Source organism: Lagopus leucura, unplaced genomic scaffold (assembly GCF_019238085.1).
Source record: "Lagopus leucura isolate 7727_CA_CO unplaced genomic scaffold, USGS_WTPT01 Super-Scaffold_100054, whole genome shotgun sequence".
NCBI classification, from domain to species: domain Eukaryota; kingdom Metazoa; phylum Chordata; class Aves; order Galliformes; family Phasianidae; genus Lagopus; species Lagopus leucura.
Window position 1 is genome coordinate 1,405,275 of NW_024962300.1, and position 17,243 is coordinate 1,422,517.

The window sequence follows — 17,243 nt, forward strand, 5'->3', positions numbered from 1 at the left end:
GCTGAGTTTTTACGAGGGAGAGCGGCACTGCTGATGTGACTCCCAGGAGCCTACTTTCTACTGGCCCGGGATAAAATTCAGTGGTTCATTCTCTGTCGGACACACGCACGTGCAGGGAGGCTGGTGCACTGACAGCGATGGGGTCGGTGTAGCCGGGACACTGGAAAGCTATGCAGGATTCACCCGGCTCCCTGGTGATGGATGGCTACTCCAGCAATGTGCCAGCCTTCCTAACCAAGCTCTGGACGCTGGTGGAAGATCCTGAAACAAACCACCTTATCTGCTGGAGTACGGTACGTGCAGCCAATGCTGGGTTTCACTTCGAGTGCTGTAAGGGGTGTCTTAGAACAGAAGCCTTTAAAAAATCCAGACTCTTTAGGAGAGAAAAGTTTTTCACCTTGCTTCAGTTCCCCAAAGTTTTCTGGAAAAGGTGCAAAGATATTAAAGGACTTCAGTGATGACTGGTTGATTTCACAAGCATCTCTTAGCAGCCTGTGCCATGGTAGCAGGCAGCAGGCTGCCATAAGGAACCCTTGGACCACAAGCTGAAACACAAACGGGTCTCAGATTGGCACTTTAAATTGCCCAGTGTGTTGGAAGAACTTCACTCACCTTTTCAGCTAGTTCATGTGATGGCTGTGGTGATGTGTGTATTTGTCTGTACCACTCCTCTAGTGATAGATTGCTTTGGTTTGGCTTCTTATTTATCTTAGCTCTTATTTATCTTATCTTTAGCTTTAATTTACTTAAGTGCAATCAGTGGATAAAAATGATTAATCTGTCCCTCTCATAAAGTGTTTTGAAACCGCATTGTGCTTTTGACCTGAGTAAGGCTTGCTGCAAATGGTGCTGTGATTTGTCTCCAGCGGGGAGCTATCAGATCAGTTGTGTGCATGAGCATGGCCTCTGAAAAAAGGCATCTGTTACAAAAGCAAATTTAAAGGGGGGGGAGAAAAGCCTGAAGCAGTATTTTTGCCATGTGTTTGTGTCCAGTGCAGCTTTCATTCAAAACCTGAGATGGAATTTAAGTTGTGTTGTTATTCAGGGCTTTCTGAAGTTGGCAGTACATGGCCACTTGGAACCACTGTGTTTTAAATAAGGACTTTTGAACTAAATATTAGTATGTATAAGTGGTCCCCTCTGTGTTACATGTGCAGTATTCCTGATGTCGGTTTAAGGTCAGCTGTTATCTTGGACCTTCCATCACATGCTCTGCTTTCCTGCAGCCAGACAGCAGTCTTCTTGGGTAAGGCTTCTAGATCAGAGAAGCATAGAATCAATTTAAGATTGGAAAAGATCTCTAAGATCATCTGCAGTTGTCTGAGATTCCCACGTTGCATCCTTTTCCTTGTCAGTGCTATTAGAGCTGAGAGGCTGCGAGCTTTGCTAAGATTTCTGGATGTAATCAGAGCTGTTGATAAATAGGACCCGTATGGACAGAATAAACTGTCACATAGCAGAGGGTCTCTGCCCTGTGGGTCTGTCAGAACCAGTTGGGACAACCATCTGCCAAGACTGATGGGCAGATTGTTAGTGAATCTCCTGAGCACTCGGTGAGTTTTGTTTCTGCTCTGTGCGGCAACGATCAGTGAGAAGGACGCTGGTCAGAGGGCACTGTTGAGGCAAGAAGCAAGGTTGTGCATTGTGAGCATGCAGGGTTAATTGCTAGAGCAGGCAGAAGGGCCTGAACACAGCGGGAATTGGCACCGTGTGCCAGTGGGGTGTGTGGTGGGCGGTGGGTGCATGGCGAGACCAGGTGAGAATGCGCTGCCAGTTCTTCTGTCCCTTAAGAAGGTGATGTGGATTTGTGTTTGCAGAACACTTCAGGGCAGCTGCAGCGCAGTGTGTCCGCCAGGCAGGAGGCCAGCAAGGGAAGGCACGTGGGCTGCAGTCTCAAATCCTACTGATGCATCCTCAGAAGCAGCACTTTTATCAAGTTAAAATGCATGTTGCTAGCCTGAGCTGTTAAAGCATAACTGCTAAAACCTTATGCCACGTTCAGCCACGTTTGTGGCTGCCCTTGTGACTGTGTGCTTTCAAAAATAACCCAGAGAAGGCGTGTAGAGTGTCTGCATCAGAGCGGTACCCCCAAGGATTTCACGCTTTGCTGTGTTCTTGTGCCATGTCTCCAGGCACTGCTCCCTCCAGGGCTGCTGTGCTCTGGAGCAGATGGTTCACAGACAGACCTGTGTCAGCACCTTCATTGACTGTAATGGTAATTTCCACTTTCCAAGACCTTCTCTGGACACTAGAGTGTTTCTGTGAGGTACACACAAGAAAGGGCAGCAATTCTGAGCTATGAGCACTTGGGATGTAAAAGATTTTTTCTCATACCTGAGGCTCTGAAAAAGCAGTCAAAAAGGATCAAAAATGCGTCTGTGCCAGAACTGAAAGGGGAACATCATTCACTGAAAGTTGTTGTCACTCTTTGCAGCTTCAAGGTGACAGAGAAGAACTCGTCCTGCTGTAGGACCCAAGGGAACCACCTCCTCCTGGCCTCCTCCTGCAGTCTTCTGACTGCCTCTGTCCTTATTGCCTTTGCAGAGTGGCACCAGCTTCCATGTGTTTGACCAAGGACGTTTTGCCAAAGAGGTGCTGCCCAAGTATTTCAAACACAACAACATGGCCAGTTTCGTCCGGCAGCTGAACATGTGTAAGTTCAACCCGCGTGGGTCTCATGGGATACGGGGAGAGCGAGAGAAAGCAAGGCTGGGATGGGAAGCATGGAAGGGAATTGTAGATAGAGACGTTGGGAGCCCACGTATGCACGTCACTGTGACATCATTGATTTTGCCAAAGAGGACATTCCTCTTAGACCCCAGGAAAGTGAAATTCTTGTGTAGAAGATCTATAGATTCTTCCATAGATCCTAGCATGACATTTCTGTTAGATAAGCTGTGGCTAAGAAATTTCAGCTACCAGGTTCTCCGCTTTCCTTGATTGGTTTAATTGCCATATGGGGATTTTTCTGGCAGCTCAGTACCGTGAAAGCTCCCTCAGAAACAGCTTCCTTTGAGCATAGTGTGCCCCCAGCTTGTCTGTTTTCATAGCCATATTGCTCAGCTAAGGTCGGACAGCATTTCACCCAGCAAGCCATGCTAACTGGACACATTCACCGCTCAGCAGAGGTTTGCATGTAGCTGTTAGCAACACCTAGACCATGTTTGTATGAAATATGCATCTTCTCTGATAGTTTTCTGAAGTGCTACTTTCTTTCAGTCACTACTCCGTAAGCTCCTCAGTAAAGTTTTCCCTTTGCAATTTAAGCATACTGTTGTGAATACGATGCCAGTCTTGAGGGGGGGTAGTGTGATGTAGAAACCCTTGCAGAACTTCAAAGAGATATCCAACGTAGATTTCCCTCACTTCTGGTGGAGGCCGGGAGGAGAGCATGGGCCCACTGACTCTTCACCCCCACCCTTTCCACGCAGATGGCTTCAGAAAGGTGGTGAACATTGAGCAGGGGGGGCTGGTCAAGCCCGAGCGGGACGACACTGAGTTCCAGCACCTCTGCTTCCTGCAGGGCCACGAGCACCTCCTGGAGCACATCAAGAGGAAGGTGAGGGGCACTGGGCTGGGGGCTCTGTGATTGAGATGTGTTCGTTGCGTGCATTCTGCCACAGCTGCTTTCCTCTCTTGACAGTTCTCCAAAGGCAGATTTGTTTTTTTCTGAAACGCAGCCTGGCATGCTGTGGGCTGCTTGGCGTAACTCAAACTTCACCTTGCAGTGCAGTTTCCAGCCTGGGTTGTACATTCAGCTGTGACAAGGGTCCTGTGAGCGCAGGGCTTGGCTGTCACCAGCTGTTTTGCTCTGTTGCCCAGTGCCACAGATCTCTGTGCTGTGCAGCCAGGCTTGCTTCTGACCGTTCTGGCATTTTGAACATCGTCTTTTTCTAGATCAGTATGACACATCTCTTCCTGGATCCCCAGCACTCCCCTCCTGTTGCTTTAGAGGCAATAACCTATCCTGCCACCTGTCTATTGTCTTCTAACTTGTTCTTAGCCTCCAAGAAGGGCTAATTGACTTCAAGAAAGTAACCTATTGACTTCAGAAAGCAACTACAACAAAAACATCTTAGAAATCCAAGTGTAATATGCCAGTTGAAAACAGTTACAGTTACACAAAATTGAAACAATTAATCAAATGACCTAGTTCAGCGTGTTCCTGTTCCTCGAAGTTCCTTTTTTTCCAAGTTGATTTGAAATGCATGCCTAGTGGACAATATCCTACAATATCCTACTGCCAACTGCCCTCTGTATGGAAGCACTTTTCCTGCTCTTTGCTGCATTTTATCTCACTGGCCCTTGCAGTAATACCCAGACTCTTGTGAACACGTTGCCTCCCTGTGTATGCCAGCATACCAGTCTGGCTCTGGGAGTCCTGCCCCTGAGCCACAGCCATTGCTCTATCTGTCCACAGCCCTTCTGGTGCTGGTGAAGCCCACTTCTGCCTTTTTCTTCCTTAGGTGTCAGTAGTAAAAAGCGAGGAGACCAAGATGCGCCAGGAGGACCTCAGCAGGTTGCTGTATGAGGTACAGATCCTGAGAAGTCAGCAGGAGAACATGGAGTGCCAAATGCAGGACATGAAGCAGTGAGTTGAACCCTACTTGAGCTGCTTCTTTGCAGGCATTTGCTTCTTGAGAAATGGTCTTGGGGAATGCTTGAAAGGAGGAGCCTAGCACAGCTGCCTCCAGGGGAGCACATACTGAGCTAAAAGTCTTCTCTTTGCTTAAATACCCTAACTTTGAAGAAATGAGTTGGTGTTATTTATGTATCTTGTTAGCACTAAGTATGAACAGAGCAAATGCTGATGCAGGAGTGTTACCTTCAGAGTGCTGCACGAGGACCTGCTGCATCTGAACAGCTGACCTCTGGTTTGGTTGGAGGGATTGGATCTGCTGAGATGATAATTTGTGGATTTCTGTGCAGAGCTCCCAGTGAGCTACAGCACACAACCTAATCGTTAGCCTCTCTGTCTTCTATGACAGGTAGACATTATCTCTTCATCCATATTTTCCCTTCACAGATGAGATAAGCACAGAGGAAGCCACACAGGAAGGAAGAGTCTTGGAGACTGACACAACTGTGTTTCCTCCAGATAGAAGTGAAGGCAGAGAGAGATATGTGACACAGTGTCAAACCTAGGAGGGTCTTTGGCAGAAATGCAGTGGTACCACATCCAACTATTTAAAGTCAGAAATCTATCACTGTTATCCTCCACATCCAGTACATATGACTAGCCAAAAGAATGTAAGGACACAAAAGCAGCTGAAGCATTTACATCTCTGGGCCCCTCTCTTTGTTGTGTGGGAGCAAGAAAGGTGTATGCTGCACTTCTTCCATGTGGTCGCCTGACCTCCCAGCCACCTGAATGCAATAGCTCAGCCTTTAATCCTTACTCAATTTATAATGCTTCCCATGCTTAGCATGTGTGTGAAATCACGCTATGAAATCCAGGTACAGTAGAAAATAAAAGAAGTTTTCCTCTAGGCTTGTTTCTTACTTAATTTTTGAGGAATTCTGTCAGGGATTCCTGCTATATAAGCTACTGTATAGGGGTAGCTGCTTTGCTATTTCAAGCCACAGACCTTATCTTCCCACCGATAGCATCAGTCCACATTAGGAAGACTATTACCACCCAAAGGATGTATAATGAAAGTATTTATAAATTGTACCTATATGATAGGTTTTGCTGGCCTGACAGTTTTTCTTGCATTCATACACTTGAGATAAATTCGCTGGTGAAGCCATTTGCAGCACAGACCTGGCAGGGATTCAGAGTTTGGCCCAAAAATTTCACAAAGGAACCCAAAAAACATGCCCTCCTACTATCCTCCCATACATGTGGTGGCTTCTCTTTACTTGCTTCTCCTCCAAATTTTGGTCTGTAGTTCTAAAATTGAGGAAAAACAAGGAAAAGAATCGTGGCTGTGGCTGGGACATCTGCAAGTACCCACATCTGCAGTGACCCAAAGTGAGACTTTGCTGAGCTGTGTGCTGCGCATCGTGGCAGCACCGTGGACTGTTGGGATGTTTCTGTTTTACTTTCAGGCAGAACGAAGTCCTTTGGAGGGAGGTTGTTTCTCTGCGGCAGAACCACTCGCAGCAACAGAAGGTGATCAACAAGGTAGTGATCATACAAACCACAACTCACGTGGACTGCACAGTGCGTGTCCTCCTCTGATTTTTCTTGTCCCATCATCTTCTCCGCACTGATACCACAGTGTCTGTGTTTTCCTATCTTTCTAATTGCATGATGTTCCTACGTGTCCCGTGGGCAATGGTCACCAACAATGCATGGAGCAACTTTTGCTCTATGATTTTCATTTCACTGCCAGGCCATGCTGTGATGTTAGAAGTCACTATTCCATTCAAGTCTTGAGCAGGAGAGCACAGCCCTCACTGCCTGCCCTGTGTGATACCGTCTTTGTTCTGGTGGTCTTGGAACTGGCTGTTCTATGCAATACCATCCTTGTTCTGCTAGTCTCGATGCCTTCAGACTTCCCAAGCCTTTCCTCCCCACGCTGCTAGCACTGCAGCAGCAGAACTGGCTAGCCCTTTCCTCAGTGGCCACCTTCAATATTTTGACAATTTAGAGGAGCTATCTCCCTTAAACTGTAGTGTGATTTGCTCTCCAGTGGTTCCAATACGGTGCTGACGTGACTGTGCATGTCACGTTTCTCAGTGCCCCCAGAGCCACATTCTGACCCTCACGTGGCATCAGTCATAAGACTAAATGGAAATGCATGAGACCGTCCAGCCTTCCTCCAGCTCTGAGGCCAGACCAGCCACTCTGCTTGTTGTAGAGGCATTTATGCAACTCTGTTTTGTTACATTTAGGAGTGAGTAAGAGGCAGCTGTGGTATATCGTAATAATGCTCTCTTTGTTAGGAGGTCAAAGCAGAGCTTTAGCTTGAGCTGACCTGGGAAAACGTTGCTAAGTGATTCCTCTCCAAAGCCATCCTGCATCGTACTTGTTGTCAGTTCTATCAGCACTGAACTTCACAGGGCTGAAACGCTCAACCAAAAGGGCAGAGACCTCCCTCCAGGGTCCAGGATGTCCTATGGGAGGTTTCTTCTTTCCCTTGCAAAGACCTTATTAGATTTCATGGAGGGCTTTGAAGGAGCCAAGTCTCACTCCAGGCCTAGGAATCGCACAGTCATGAAGGTTGGAAAAGACCTCTAAGATCATCTAGTCCAACCGTCCACCTAGCACCAGTATTGTCCCCTGCCCATGTTCCTCACTGCCATATCTCCATGGTTCTTGACCACCTCTGCGGATGATGACTCCCCCCAAACCTGGGCAGCCCAATCCATTGTTTGCTTGCGTACCTCCACATGCACGGTGCCCTACTGGATCGGGCTCCGTGAGTTCTGCATGCATTGGCATGAGAGCTCTGAGCACATGCAACCTGCTGTCTTCGTGCACAGTGGATTAACGTCCCAGAGTCCTGTTTCAGGCTTCCTCCTGCAATTTGGCTCCCATATTTCATGGCTGCTCCTGGCTTTGGAGTGGTGTCAGGAGGGAGGGATGTGTGAGGTGGGAGTGAGGAGTGCTGAATCACTGCTGATTAACACCGGACTGTGATCTCTCCTGACAGCTGATTCAGTTTCTGTTTGGCCAACTCCAATCAAGCCCTGGCAGCGCTGGGATAAAGAGGAAGCTGTAAGTACCTTGGTGTGGGGCGTGCACATAATGCTGCCCCCTCGCTAAAAGCACAAGCTCAGCTCGCACAGGCGGGCGGTCACCGGACCGGGCACCATGGTGATGGGGAATGAATGGGCTGAACTGTCGAGTCAGACCTGCTGACATGCCCCATTCAGCGGCCTGTAGAGAAGCACTGTGTCAGCTTATGACCTCTGTTTGGGAAAAATGGGAACAGTCACCAGTGGAAGAAGAAAGGGCAGGGCCTCCGTGCTGGTCGTATGGGCAACCAATTTCCCACTGGAAATGGAAGCAGGGCTGGGCAGTTGTCATAGACCACTGCTGTGAAAAAGAAGCAAACCATTAGTGAGACTGTGCTGAAAGGGGCAGAAGAGCACAGGATGATTGGCACAGAATGTGTTGGCCTCTTTACAAAGAGGGATAGCACTGATACAAGCCGGCTGCAGTTTGCACAGCGCTGTGCTTCTGCTTCCTTGGAAACACTAAGGTCTGTCTCCAAGGCACCCCAGTGCAACGTACGTGCTGGTAGCACTGTGAATACCTGTGCATAAGGCTGCAGAGCAGAAGTCCAGAATGGAAAAACGTATAATGTTGCTGAGGCATAAGGCTTTCCTCACTGCAAGTTACAGAAATCTCTTAAGCTTGTAAATCATTTCAAAATTATTTGTGCAGACAGGGGTCCGGGGATTCTGCGGGGGGGTATCCTAAACTTCAGGTTTGCATTCTCTGCAGCCAGCTCTGACTGTACGGACAGGTATTGCTATCATTTCTTCCTTATGTGGGAAAGAAGTTGTGCTCTGTACATTTCACTCTCCTCTTTCAAGTAAGATCTGTAAGACCCAGACCTTCTTTTCTCTGCATGGCTGCTAAAGGCCCTTTTTAATGGTGATATCCTCTGCTCCCTTTCCTGCTCTGTAGCACTGAACAGAGGCATACACTACAGCTGAGGAAATAAAGAGCAGCCAGGAAACCAACCCTTGGCTGAAGGCTGTTGCTTGTATGAGCAGCCAGGGAATGGCTTGGTTGGTACATACTGGGACAACAAACCTCTTGTTTCTCTTCCAGGCCTCTGATGCTTGACAGTGGGTTATCAGCTCCACAGGTGTCCAAGTTCAGCCGGCATTTGTCTGCAGACGCCCTCCATGATGCCTATTTCATACAGTCGGTGGGTGTACTTCGGGGGGTTTCTTTCGCCATGCAGGGAGGAATGTCTGAAGCAATAGTATGGTTTGCTAGAGTAAGAGCTTGGCAAGAGTGTGGCAGTGAAGAAGAGAAGAGGTTTACAAAACAGAGTGGCATTCTTTAGGTCCTTGCTTGGGCAGGAGTTCTGGAAGATGGAGCTGGACGAAACCAGCAAGCTGCCTTTCCCCTTCTTGGGCCCATGGAGAACCAGCTGACTTACTTCTGCTCTTTACTGCCTCAGCAAGAGAAATCTGTTTTCCTTTTGCTTTCCCCTTAGCCATCGACAGAACCCGCCTCCTGTCTGCACAGCCCTGCGATGGCTGCAGGACCCATCATATCTGATGTTACTGAAGCATCACCATCCAGCGTAATAAATATGCAGTCCCCTCCTGATAATGACAGGTAAACGTATTTGTGTGTAAAACCAAAGAGAATGGGGCATACTGGGGCTTGTTGAGAAAGTTTCCTCTTAGCTTTGACAACGAAGAAACCGAATCAAACTGTACATCTTTCTGCTAATGAGAACAGAAGGGTTGCATCATGACTTCCGACGTTTGACATCTTTTCTGAGAAGATGTCCCAGCGACTTAGGAATTGAATGCAGGGGCATTTTAGTGTTTATCTCTTCCTGCCACAGACGTGCAGTGTATTTGGGGCTGGTATCAGAACAGCTACACAACGATGTCAGTGGAAACTATGCAGATTGGTGACTCGTGGAAACAGTTTCTCAGGCTTATAGGCAAGAAACTGATCCTAGGAACTGCCTGTAAATCCACCCAATAACTGAGAACATCACCATTAAAGTAGCTAGAAGCATTTAACCAGCTCCAGGTAAAAAACTGTGTGCTGAAAGGCCTTTCTGAAGCAGAAGGATCTCAGCTAATTTCTGAGTGCCATCTGGTGGCCTCTGATCCGCGCTGTGTCTGTGCAGCTCCTCAGGAGTGTGATGCTGCTGCAGCAGCAATGTGAGCTTCCACCACAAGAAGAAAAGGTGATCTAAAAACAAATGCAGGGGAAGGCTGTGTAGTGTCATATACCATCCCATAGGTGGGACCTTGTTCTTGCACTGTCTCGCAGTGGAGCTGGTGGGATGTAAAATAATACAGTCTGGTGCAGCTTCACATCCCCTGTGCCTGTTGGTCCGTGTGCCATTGGCTGAAGCTGCGCAGCTTCCCAGGGAGCTGGATAGTTTTCTGCCAGTGGCACAGAATAAGTTTTGATGTGGGAGGTTGTAATGTTTGAGCCTCCAGTGTCATATGTGTGGTAGGAATAGCATGGAGTGCTCCCACTGCAAAAAAAACAAACCTCTGCTTCCAAACAGATAACCGTCTGACTGGGGCTGTCTGACCCCAATAGCTTCTGCTCCAAATCCTGACTGGCCACCTGTGTCACTGAGATTTCTGGGTAGCTCACTGGTCCAACGCTGGTTCCAGATGGGGAGGTCTCACAGATCCCATTGCTGTTTTCAGGGTGGAGACTTCCCCTTATCTGTAATCCCTCTCTAGCTAGTGCCTGCTTACCTGTATCGAGTCCAATACTCATCTGAAGAGTGATGAATGTGTGAAAGTGTGTTTTCTGTATTTGCAAGACAATCTACTGGGGTAAATTCATTTATAACCACGACTGATGCAGTGACTGAAGACATTCCAACTGAGCATGTTTCTGATCATAGAATCACAAAATCATAGAATCAGCAAGGCTGGAAAAAACCTTCAAGATCATCCAGTCCAACCTTCCACCTCCCAGCAATATTTCTCACTAAACCATGTCCCTCAGTACAACATCTCAACATTTCTTGAACACCTCCAGGAACGGTGACTCCATCACCACCCTGGGCAGCTCATTCCAGCCTCTTTACAGCCCTTCTGTGTAGAAGGACCCTTTACTGTATAGCACTTCCCAGATATTAGCAGCTCCTGCTGCCCTTCCCAGTGACCTGGAGCACTGTGTGTGGAGCTAAGTGTTGTCTCTGCCACAGGGAGAAGTGCCTCATGCTGATCAAGGAGGAGCCAGCCAGCCCCGGGGTGAAGGCCACTGCCGAGCCCGAAGTCCCGCTGTCCGGCTGCCGGGCCTGCCCCGAGCCCCCTGTGCTTCCAGTTGCCATGGTGCAGTCTGTCCTTGAGGGCAAAGGGAGCTGTGGGGTGGCCCCCCCAGGAACCTCACAGCCCCCTGAGAGGAGAGGAAGGAGGGCACTGCTGGACAGGTGAGGAGAGCTGTAGCCCCATGTGTTTCACAGATCTTCCCATTACTGGGGGAAAGGAAGGCTGACTTTAATCATCCTGTGCAGCTGGTGAGCTCTGTCCTGCATCCAGGAGAGTTCTCTCACTTGCTGGCTGTCAAGTGCCTGTCCCCTTCATGCTCTGTTGGGGTATATTTCTGGGATTAATGCTGAAATCATATGAATTGAGGGTGACAGTGGGCTCTTGGACCTCTGAGATCCCCAAGTCCAACACCAGCCAACTCCCACCATGCCCATTAGCCATGTCCCATGGCTCCATTCAGCTGGCTGCCAGCTCACACCCCCAGATCCTTTCCCCCTGTGCAGCTTTCCAGCTGCTCTGCCCCCAGCCTGTAGCAATGCATGGGCATGTTGTATCCAAAATGCAGAACCCACCACTTGGTCTTGTTGAACCTCATCCAGTTGGCTCAACCAATTCAGATGACTTGATGTCATCTGCAAACCTACCAAGGGTGCACTCCATCCCTTCGTCCAGTTCATCAATAAAGATATTGAACAGGGCCAGCCCCAGCACCGACCCCTGGGGAACACTACTCATGACTGACTGCTGGCTGTATTGAACTCCATTCAAAGATATGAAGGTTGCTTAGCTCTGCTTTGTATCCATGCAAGCCTTATCTATGGCAATGTTTTCCCTCATCTTTCCTCAGAACAGATATTTCAGACCCACTGGAGGGCCCCGACTGGAGCCTGGAGGGGCTGCAGCTGCTGCTGAGGAGCCAGCAGTACGGCCTGGAGTCCGCAGGCCTCCTGGATGTGAGTGCGGCCCTGGGCAGTAGGGAGGGCCCTGGTGGGGCTGTGGGATGGGTGGGCTGTGGTGCTTGTTCTCAAGTCGCCCTCTGCCACTGGCTCTGCTCGTTTCTGTTTCCTCATCTTGTTAGGAGGTGTTTTCCTGTTACTGACACACTTTCCTCTGTCGGTGCAACTGAGTGAGAATGAATCATAGAACTGTACTCCAGATCACAGCTCCTTTCCCCACTTGTTCAATTTCTGCAAAATTGATGTGAGTTCCATCGTGGTGTGTTTTTCCAAACAGGTCTTCAATCCCAACTTACCAATGAGTGAGTGCAATTTGGCTGAAATGGAAGCCGGTCTGTCCCCGGTAAGAGATGGGTTTCTGAGATAACACCAATGTAAACATGCAGCAGAATTTCCTGTAAGCAGAGCTCGGACCTAGCTAAGGAAATGCTATGGTGTAGCCAGAACAGAGAGTGTGGTAATGCATACACATGGAAGAAATGACGAGAAATCCAGTTTGGTGTTATTTGTTGGGAATTGATGTTGACGCAGATGTTCCTAAAGCAAATATGGTGATTAAATAAAAAGTGAAGGAGATGTGAGGTTCCCAACTATTTTTCTGCCCTCCATGACCAGAGGTAGATTCTCCCTGCCAGTCGGGTGGAATAAAGATTGAGTGTTTCTGCCATGTCTACAGACATGCAAAGTGCAATCTCTTTCTAATGAAGTGCCAGAAGTCTCTAAACCTCCTTCATGATATCACTTGCCTTTGTAGGTTTAGGTTTATTAATTGAGAATTTAGTAGGTAATCCCATTTCCTGAGGGCCTCTGCAGGGACAGGTAGTATTTGCAAGTCCTGCAGCAAGGGGAGGTCTCTTAAAATGGATTGCTGGGAGGAAGCCGCAGTACTCAGTGCTTCACTCCTCACGTCCACTGAATTTTGCAGCACCTCTCATCCTTCTGAGTCCTGCAGAAAACTATGAGCATACCAAAACTGTGAGTAATGTCTGCAGCACGTTGCACCTAGAAGCATAGTACTGGACAGCTGAAAGCTGGTTTTACGTAAAGATAACCACGAATGAACAAATGGAAAGAAAAACACTTTCTGTGTTTGTTGCTTGCTGTAGAGGATGGTGGGTTTGCTTGGTGCAGCCACAGCAGCTCTAGCCTGGCCTGCTCGTGTGATGAGAGCTTCAGTGCGAGTGGGGGATTGCATCTCTATCAGCAGTTGAGTTTGGAAGCAGGGTGGGGAGCAGAGCACACATTGCTGGTGGATGGTACACAGCATCAGTAAGCACTGATTCTCAGAAGCGGCCTGATTCTAACGAGCTGCCCTGTCTTTGTATAACTGTACATCGTAGTTTGTATTTTTGCATCAAGATGCAGCGGCTCACAGTGGATATGGAGAAGAATGCAACTGAGCTGAACTCAAAAGTGTTCAACCCATCATTCAGCAATGCCTGCCCAGGTAGGAGCACTGGCAGCTCTTGCAGACTTGGAGATGGGGTTGTAATGATGCAGAGCCCAGCACTAGTCATTTGCCACCCGGAGGGTTGTTTCACTTTCATGATTGCCATCAGCAATAACTACTGAGTTATTACAGAGAAGAGGCAAAAATATGGGAAATAAACTGAGATTAAATGTAACCAAATGACCTCTGTTCCTGGTTGGGTCCACATCAAATCTGCATTAATTCTGTTTTCTCTGCCTGTTCCGTACCAGCTAGGAGCAATGTGGCAATCTAAGCGAGCTATCGGGGTGAAAAGAGCTGCATGGGCCCCGTGTTTCCTCTGGCTTCTGCTCCAGGGCTCCCATAGCTGCCAGCAGCATTTCTCTTTTCCACCAGACTTTTTTTTTTTACCATTCCTCAAGGGAAATGTTCAGCTGAACATCCCACCCCCCCTTAGCGATTCTGAAAAAGTGACTTTTGGTATGAATCCAGAAATGTTTTCTTGGCCATGGAATAGCGATATACTATGATTTTCATGTGTATTTGTTCTGGGCTAGATCTGAAAGAAGGTTCTGTTAGCTTTGTTCAGGTGCCATTGCCACCTGATCCCAATCTGCAGTGGGATTCCACCTTCAGTTCAGCATCTTACATGAACAACAAAGGTATTAATGCCCAGAAACACTGCAGAATTATTCAGCAGGCTGGGGCTGAACAACACAAGGGGTGCATCTCCTGTCTGCGAAGCCTTTCTTGTCCACATGGGGTGAGATGCTGGAATAACAAGGCAATTGGTGGAGGTCTCCTATTGCAAAAGCAAGGAAAGCAGACAGTTCCAGATTGAAAGAGTCTCTTACTCACCGCTCAATGTCTCCTGTAAGGCATCTCAGTATTCAGGCAGGACCCACCTAGGCCACCTGGAAAGAATTCCACAGATTTTAATGGTCTTTTGACTGAACCCCTGGACTCACGTGTTTCCGAGCACTTTTTGCCTTAATCAAGGTCCTTCCCCTCCTTGTGCAGCAGGAATTTGCCCCTTTTCAATGCTACTTTCATAAATGCTGTAATGTGCCTTCCAGGGACTGAGTTTTCTGTTGTCTGTTTGCATTTCTAGGGAAAGACGTCCTCCTTGAAAGCTCCCAGCAATTCCTCACTGACCGGCAGTCAGTCTTTGGAAACGACATCATCAGCTTACATGAAAGTTCATCGCTGTATATTCCATCTGAAAACATGGCTTCCTATCTGTCCTCCGGGGGTGTCCAAGGGGACATCCCCTTAAACCTGAGCTCTTCGACTGATAACAACCAGTGATGTCACTTCCAAGGCATCATCTCCCTCCCACACACCCAAGCATCCACAGGTTTGAATGTAAAAAAACAAAAGCAACTCGGAAACCTACAAGGGAGTTGTCGTGCCCCTTCTTTTTGAGTAGATTGGAACGGTCAGTAGCTGTTGCACTGCACGCCCTGTCCCTGGCTCTCAGTGTTTCATAGGCTCAGTGGCTCTCAGGATCATAGTCTTAGAACAAAATGCTGCTTCTGGTGCTTGTTCCTACGTGGAGCGGGAATGTGGTGGGAGCTGTTTTTCTTCAAAATGCTTTTACAGGTGTCAAACTTTTTAAGAAAATTGAGTGAAAAGTAGCTTGGAAGTTCATCAGGGACCTCACAGAACAAAGCAATCCCAAGTGGTGTCAGCAGCAACAAACTGTGGGATGTTAATAGCAGGTCAGCAAAGAGATGCATGACCCTTCTGAATGCCATTGTTTCAATAGAAGATTAGTTTTAAGTACCAGACAAGTGCTCTAGAAATACTCTTTTATTATCTATTCTCTGTTTTTGATGGGATGTGTTTGTGCCTCTCCCCTGTCTTCCCAGTGTAAGCGGGAACATGAAACTCCCTCAAGGTGTGCTGAAGATAGTTTCCTGAGTGATCCCTCCAAGGAGGTGCTTTTGGCTCCAAGGGGAGCTGCAGGCATCATACACCCCACAACATCCCATCCTGAGTTGAAAGGGTTGTTGGTTATTTTTCCCCCAGTTTATCTTCTGCAATGTAGAGGCAGGGCACCCCATGCTTTAATTCTTGTAATAAAGGATGGAGTCTTCTGCACCCACAGTTTTTTATTTCCAAAGAGGACTGGTTTATTCTTGGTTTTTGTGCTGGAGAAATATTTCATGTCCAGTCCAGTGGTGTTTCTCCTTGGCCTTGACCTTCTCTGTTACCCCTGGAGATGTGCCTGTAGGTTTGTTGATGTATGAAATCTGATTAACTGGTTTAATTGATTTGAGCCCCTTTTTAGAAGGGCTCTCATCTTCAGGTACTTCCTCAGTGTCCAACAGAGGCAGAAGAGTTACTCCACCGTGTCCCAGAGACTTTTCTTCTGCATTTTGTGCATCTGAAACCAGCTTCTACAGGCCCATTTAATCTTCCTCTTTCATGTGGTTTCTGACAACTGAGTTTCTCAACAAAGCAGAGCTTTGTTTTTTATTCTGTAGTTCTAATGAGAATGTATTATTTATCACAGTATCCTCTAATTGAGTTGTTTTTCCTTAAGAAAGCTACCCAAAAGCAGTGGGACAGACACAGGAAATTCACCTAACTCAGGCCTTCCAAGGGCTCAGGCAGGGACGTGTAAGCCACGCCAACTCCATTGGAAGAACTGCTCTGCCAACTTTCACTACCGTGTTGATTCTTGGTACTAAAGTGTATTCCTGAGCGTCTAGAATGGCCAAGCAGCATCCACCTAAATATACGGTTGATCAGATGAATATAGGCTCAAAATGTCCTAAATAAGATGTGCGTATTTTAAATGGACTTTCCTGTCACAGCTCTTTGCTCCATCCATTTATCACCGTGTGAGCAGATGGGAACAATTCAGACGCTCATTTTTGCCAGCTGGCTGCTATGAGGGGCGATCATCACCCTGGAGGCACTCTTGGCAGAGTGATGTTGTGAGAACTTTTGAATTAATTCCATCCACTGTTTGTCTGTTCAGGACTAAGGGAAAAACCTGGCAGCCCCCACTGGCCTGGTATTTAGATGGTGTTCTTGAGAATAGCATGAACAGTGTTTCTTTTTTGGCAGATTTGTGCTCAGAGAGCTCATCTAGATCAGGCCCACTTGGCTCTGTACTTTGTCACTTGAACCAATGGAGATCTGTTGAGCTGCAGTCCAGTTGCTTCCTTTCTCATGGGAAGCTGTGTGCTGTCTCTCCTCACCTGACAGGGTATGTTATCCTTGTTCAGGATTTATGTCTTTCTTTGAACCTTCAGATGCTCAATTCCTTCATGTTAGCACTGAATGTATACGGGTTCAGTAAGGTGTCTAAGCACGTGCATAACTTCAAACTTCTGAGCAGCTTTCATTTATTTTTATGAAGTCTGTCACATGCCTGAAGTTGGACACGTGCTTGGATGCCTTACTGCAGTGTCCATTTATGGTTGAAACACAAACCACCTCAGGAGAACTACTTGCAAGGAGGGGCAGCCCGAGCTGCGAGGGGCCGAAGGGCCTGGCCCCACCTTACACTGCAGCACTTCTTTGCGGTACACAGACTGCAAGCACTGTGAGCAGCTGCTCCTGAGTGGTTCCTGGGATTTTCTTTAGGCTTTTTGCTCTACTGTCAACATGAGCTTGGATCCTGATGGAGAGAGGGTAACGTCCAGGAAAGCGTTGAGAGCCACTCCTGAAGAAGCAGGCTGGCGTTCCTTGGCTTTTTAAATTGTTAATTTACAATGACGTGCTGAGACTGCGTGTGTTTGGTGGGTGTTTTTGCACTATGCTGTACATTTGTAAAGTTTTACAGAAAACAATAATTAAATATGCTTCTTTTTTCTCATTTAGTCTCATGCTGGCATTTACTCACATTTTCCCCCTTTCCCCTTACTCATCTTCCCCTTCCCATCAGAGGGGACTGGTAAGTGACGATAACGTTCTGAAATTTAACATTCACTTGTGAGATGATGCACTGGCTG

General features: G+C 47.6%; 1 protein-coding gene across 1 annotated transcript; it reads left to right on the forward strand.

Moving 5' to 3' along the window:
- Positions 1-48: 48 nt before the first annotated feature.
- Positions 49-17,087, forward strand: HSF4 (heat shock transcription factor 4). Its single transcript, XM_042886077.1, has 13 exons — positions 49-293; positions 2,545-2,653; positions 3,432-3,559; positions 4,467-4,591; positions 6,052-6,127; positions 7,602-7,666; positions 8,732-8,831; positions 9,126-9,250; positions 10,827-11,051; positions 11,738-11,843; positions 12,124-12,189; positions 13,206-13,293; positions 14,387-17,087. The coding sequence occupies exons 1-13, from the start codon at positions 171-173 to the stop codon at positions 14,581-14,583; spliced, it is 1,533 nt and encodes a 510-aa protein (XP_042742011.1). The 5' UTR covers positions 49-170; the 3' UTR covers positions 14,584-17,087.
- Positions 17,088-17,243: the final 156 nt, after the last annotated feature.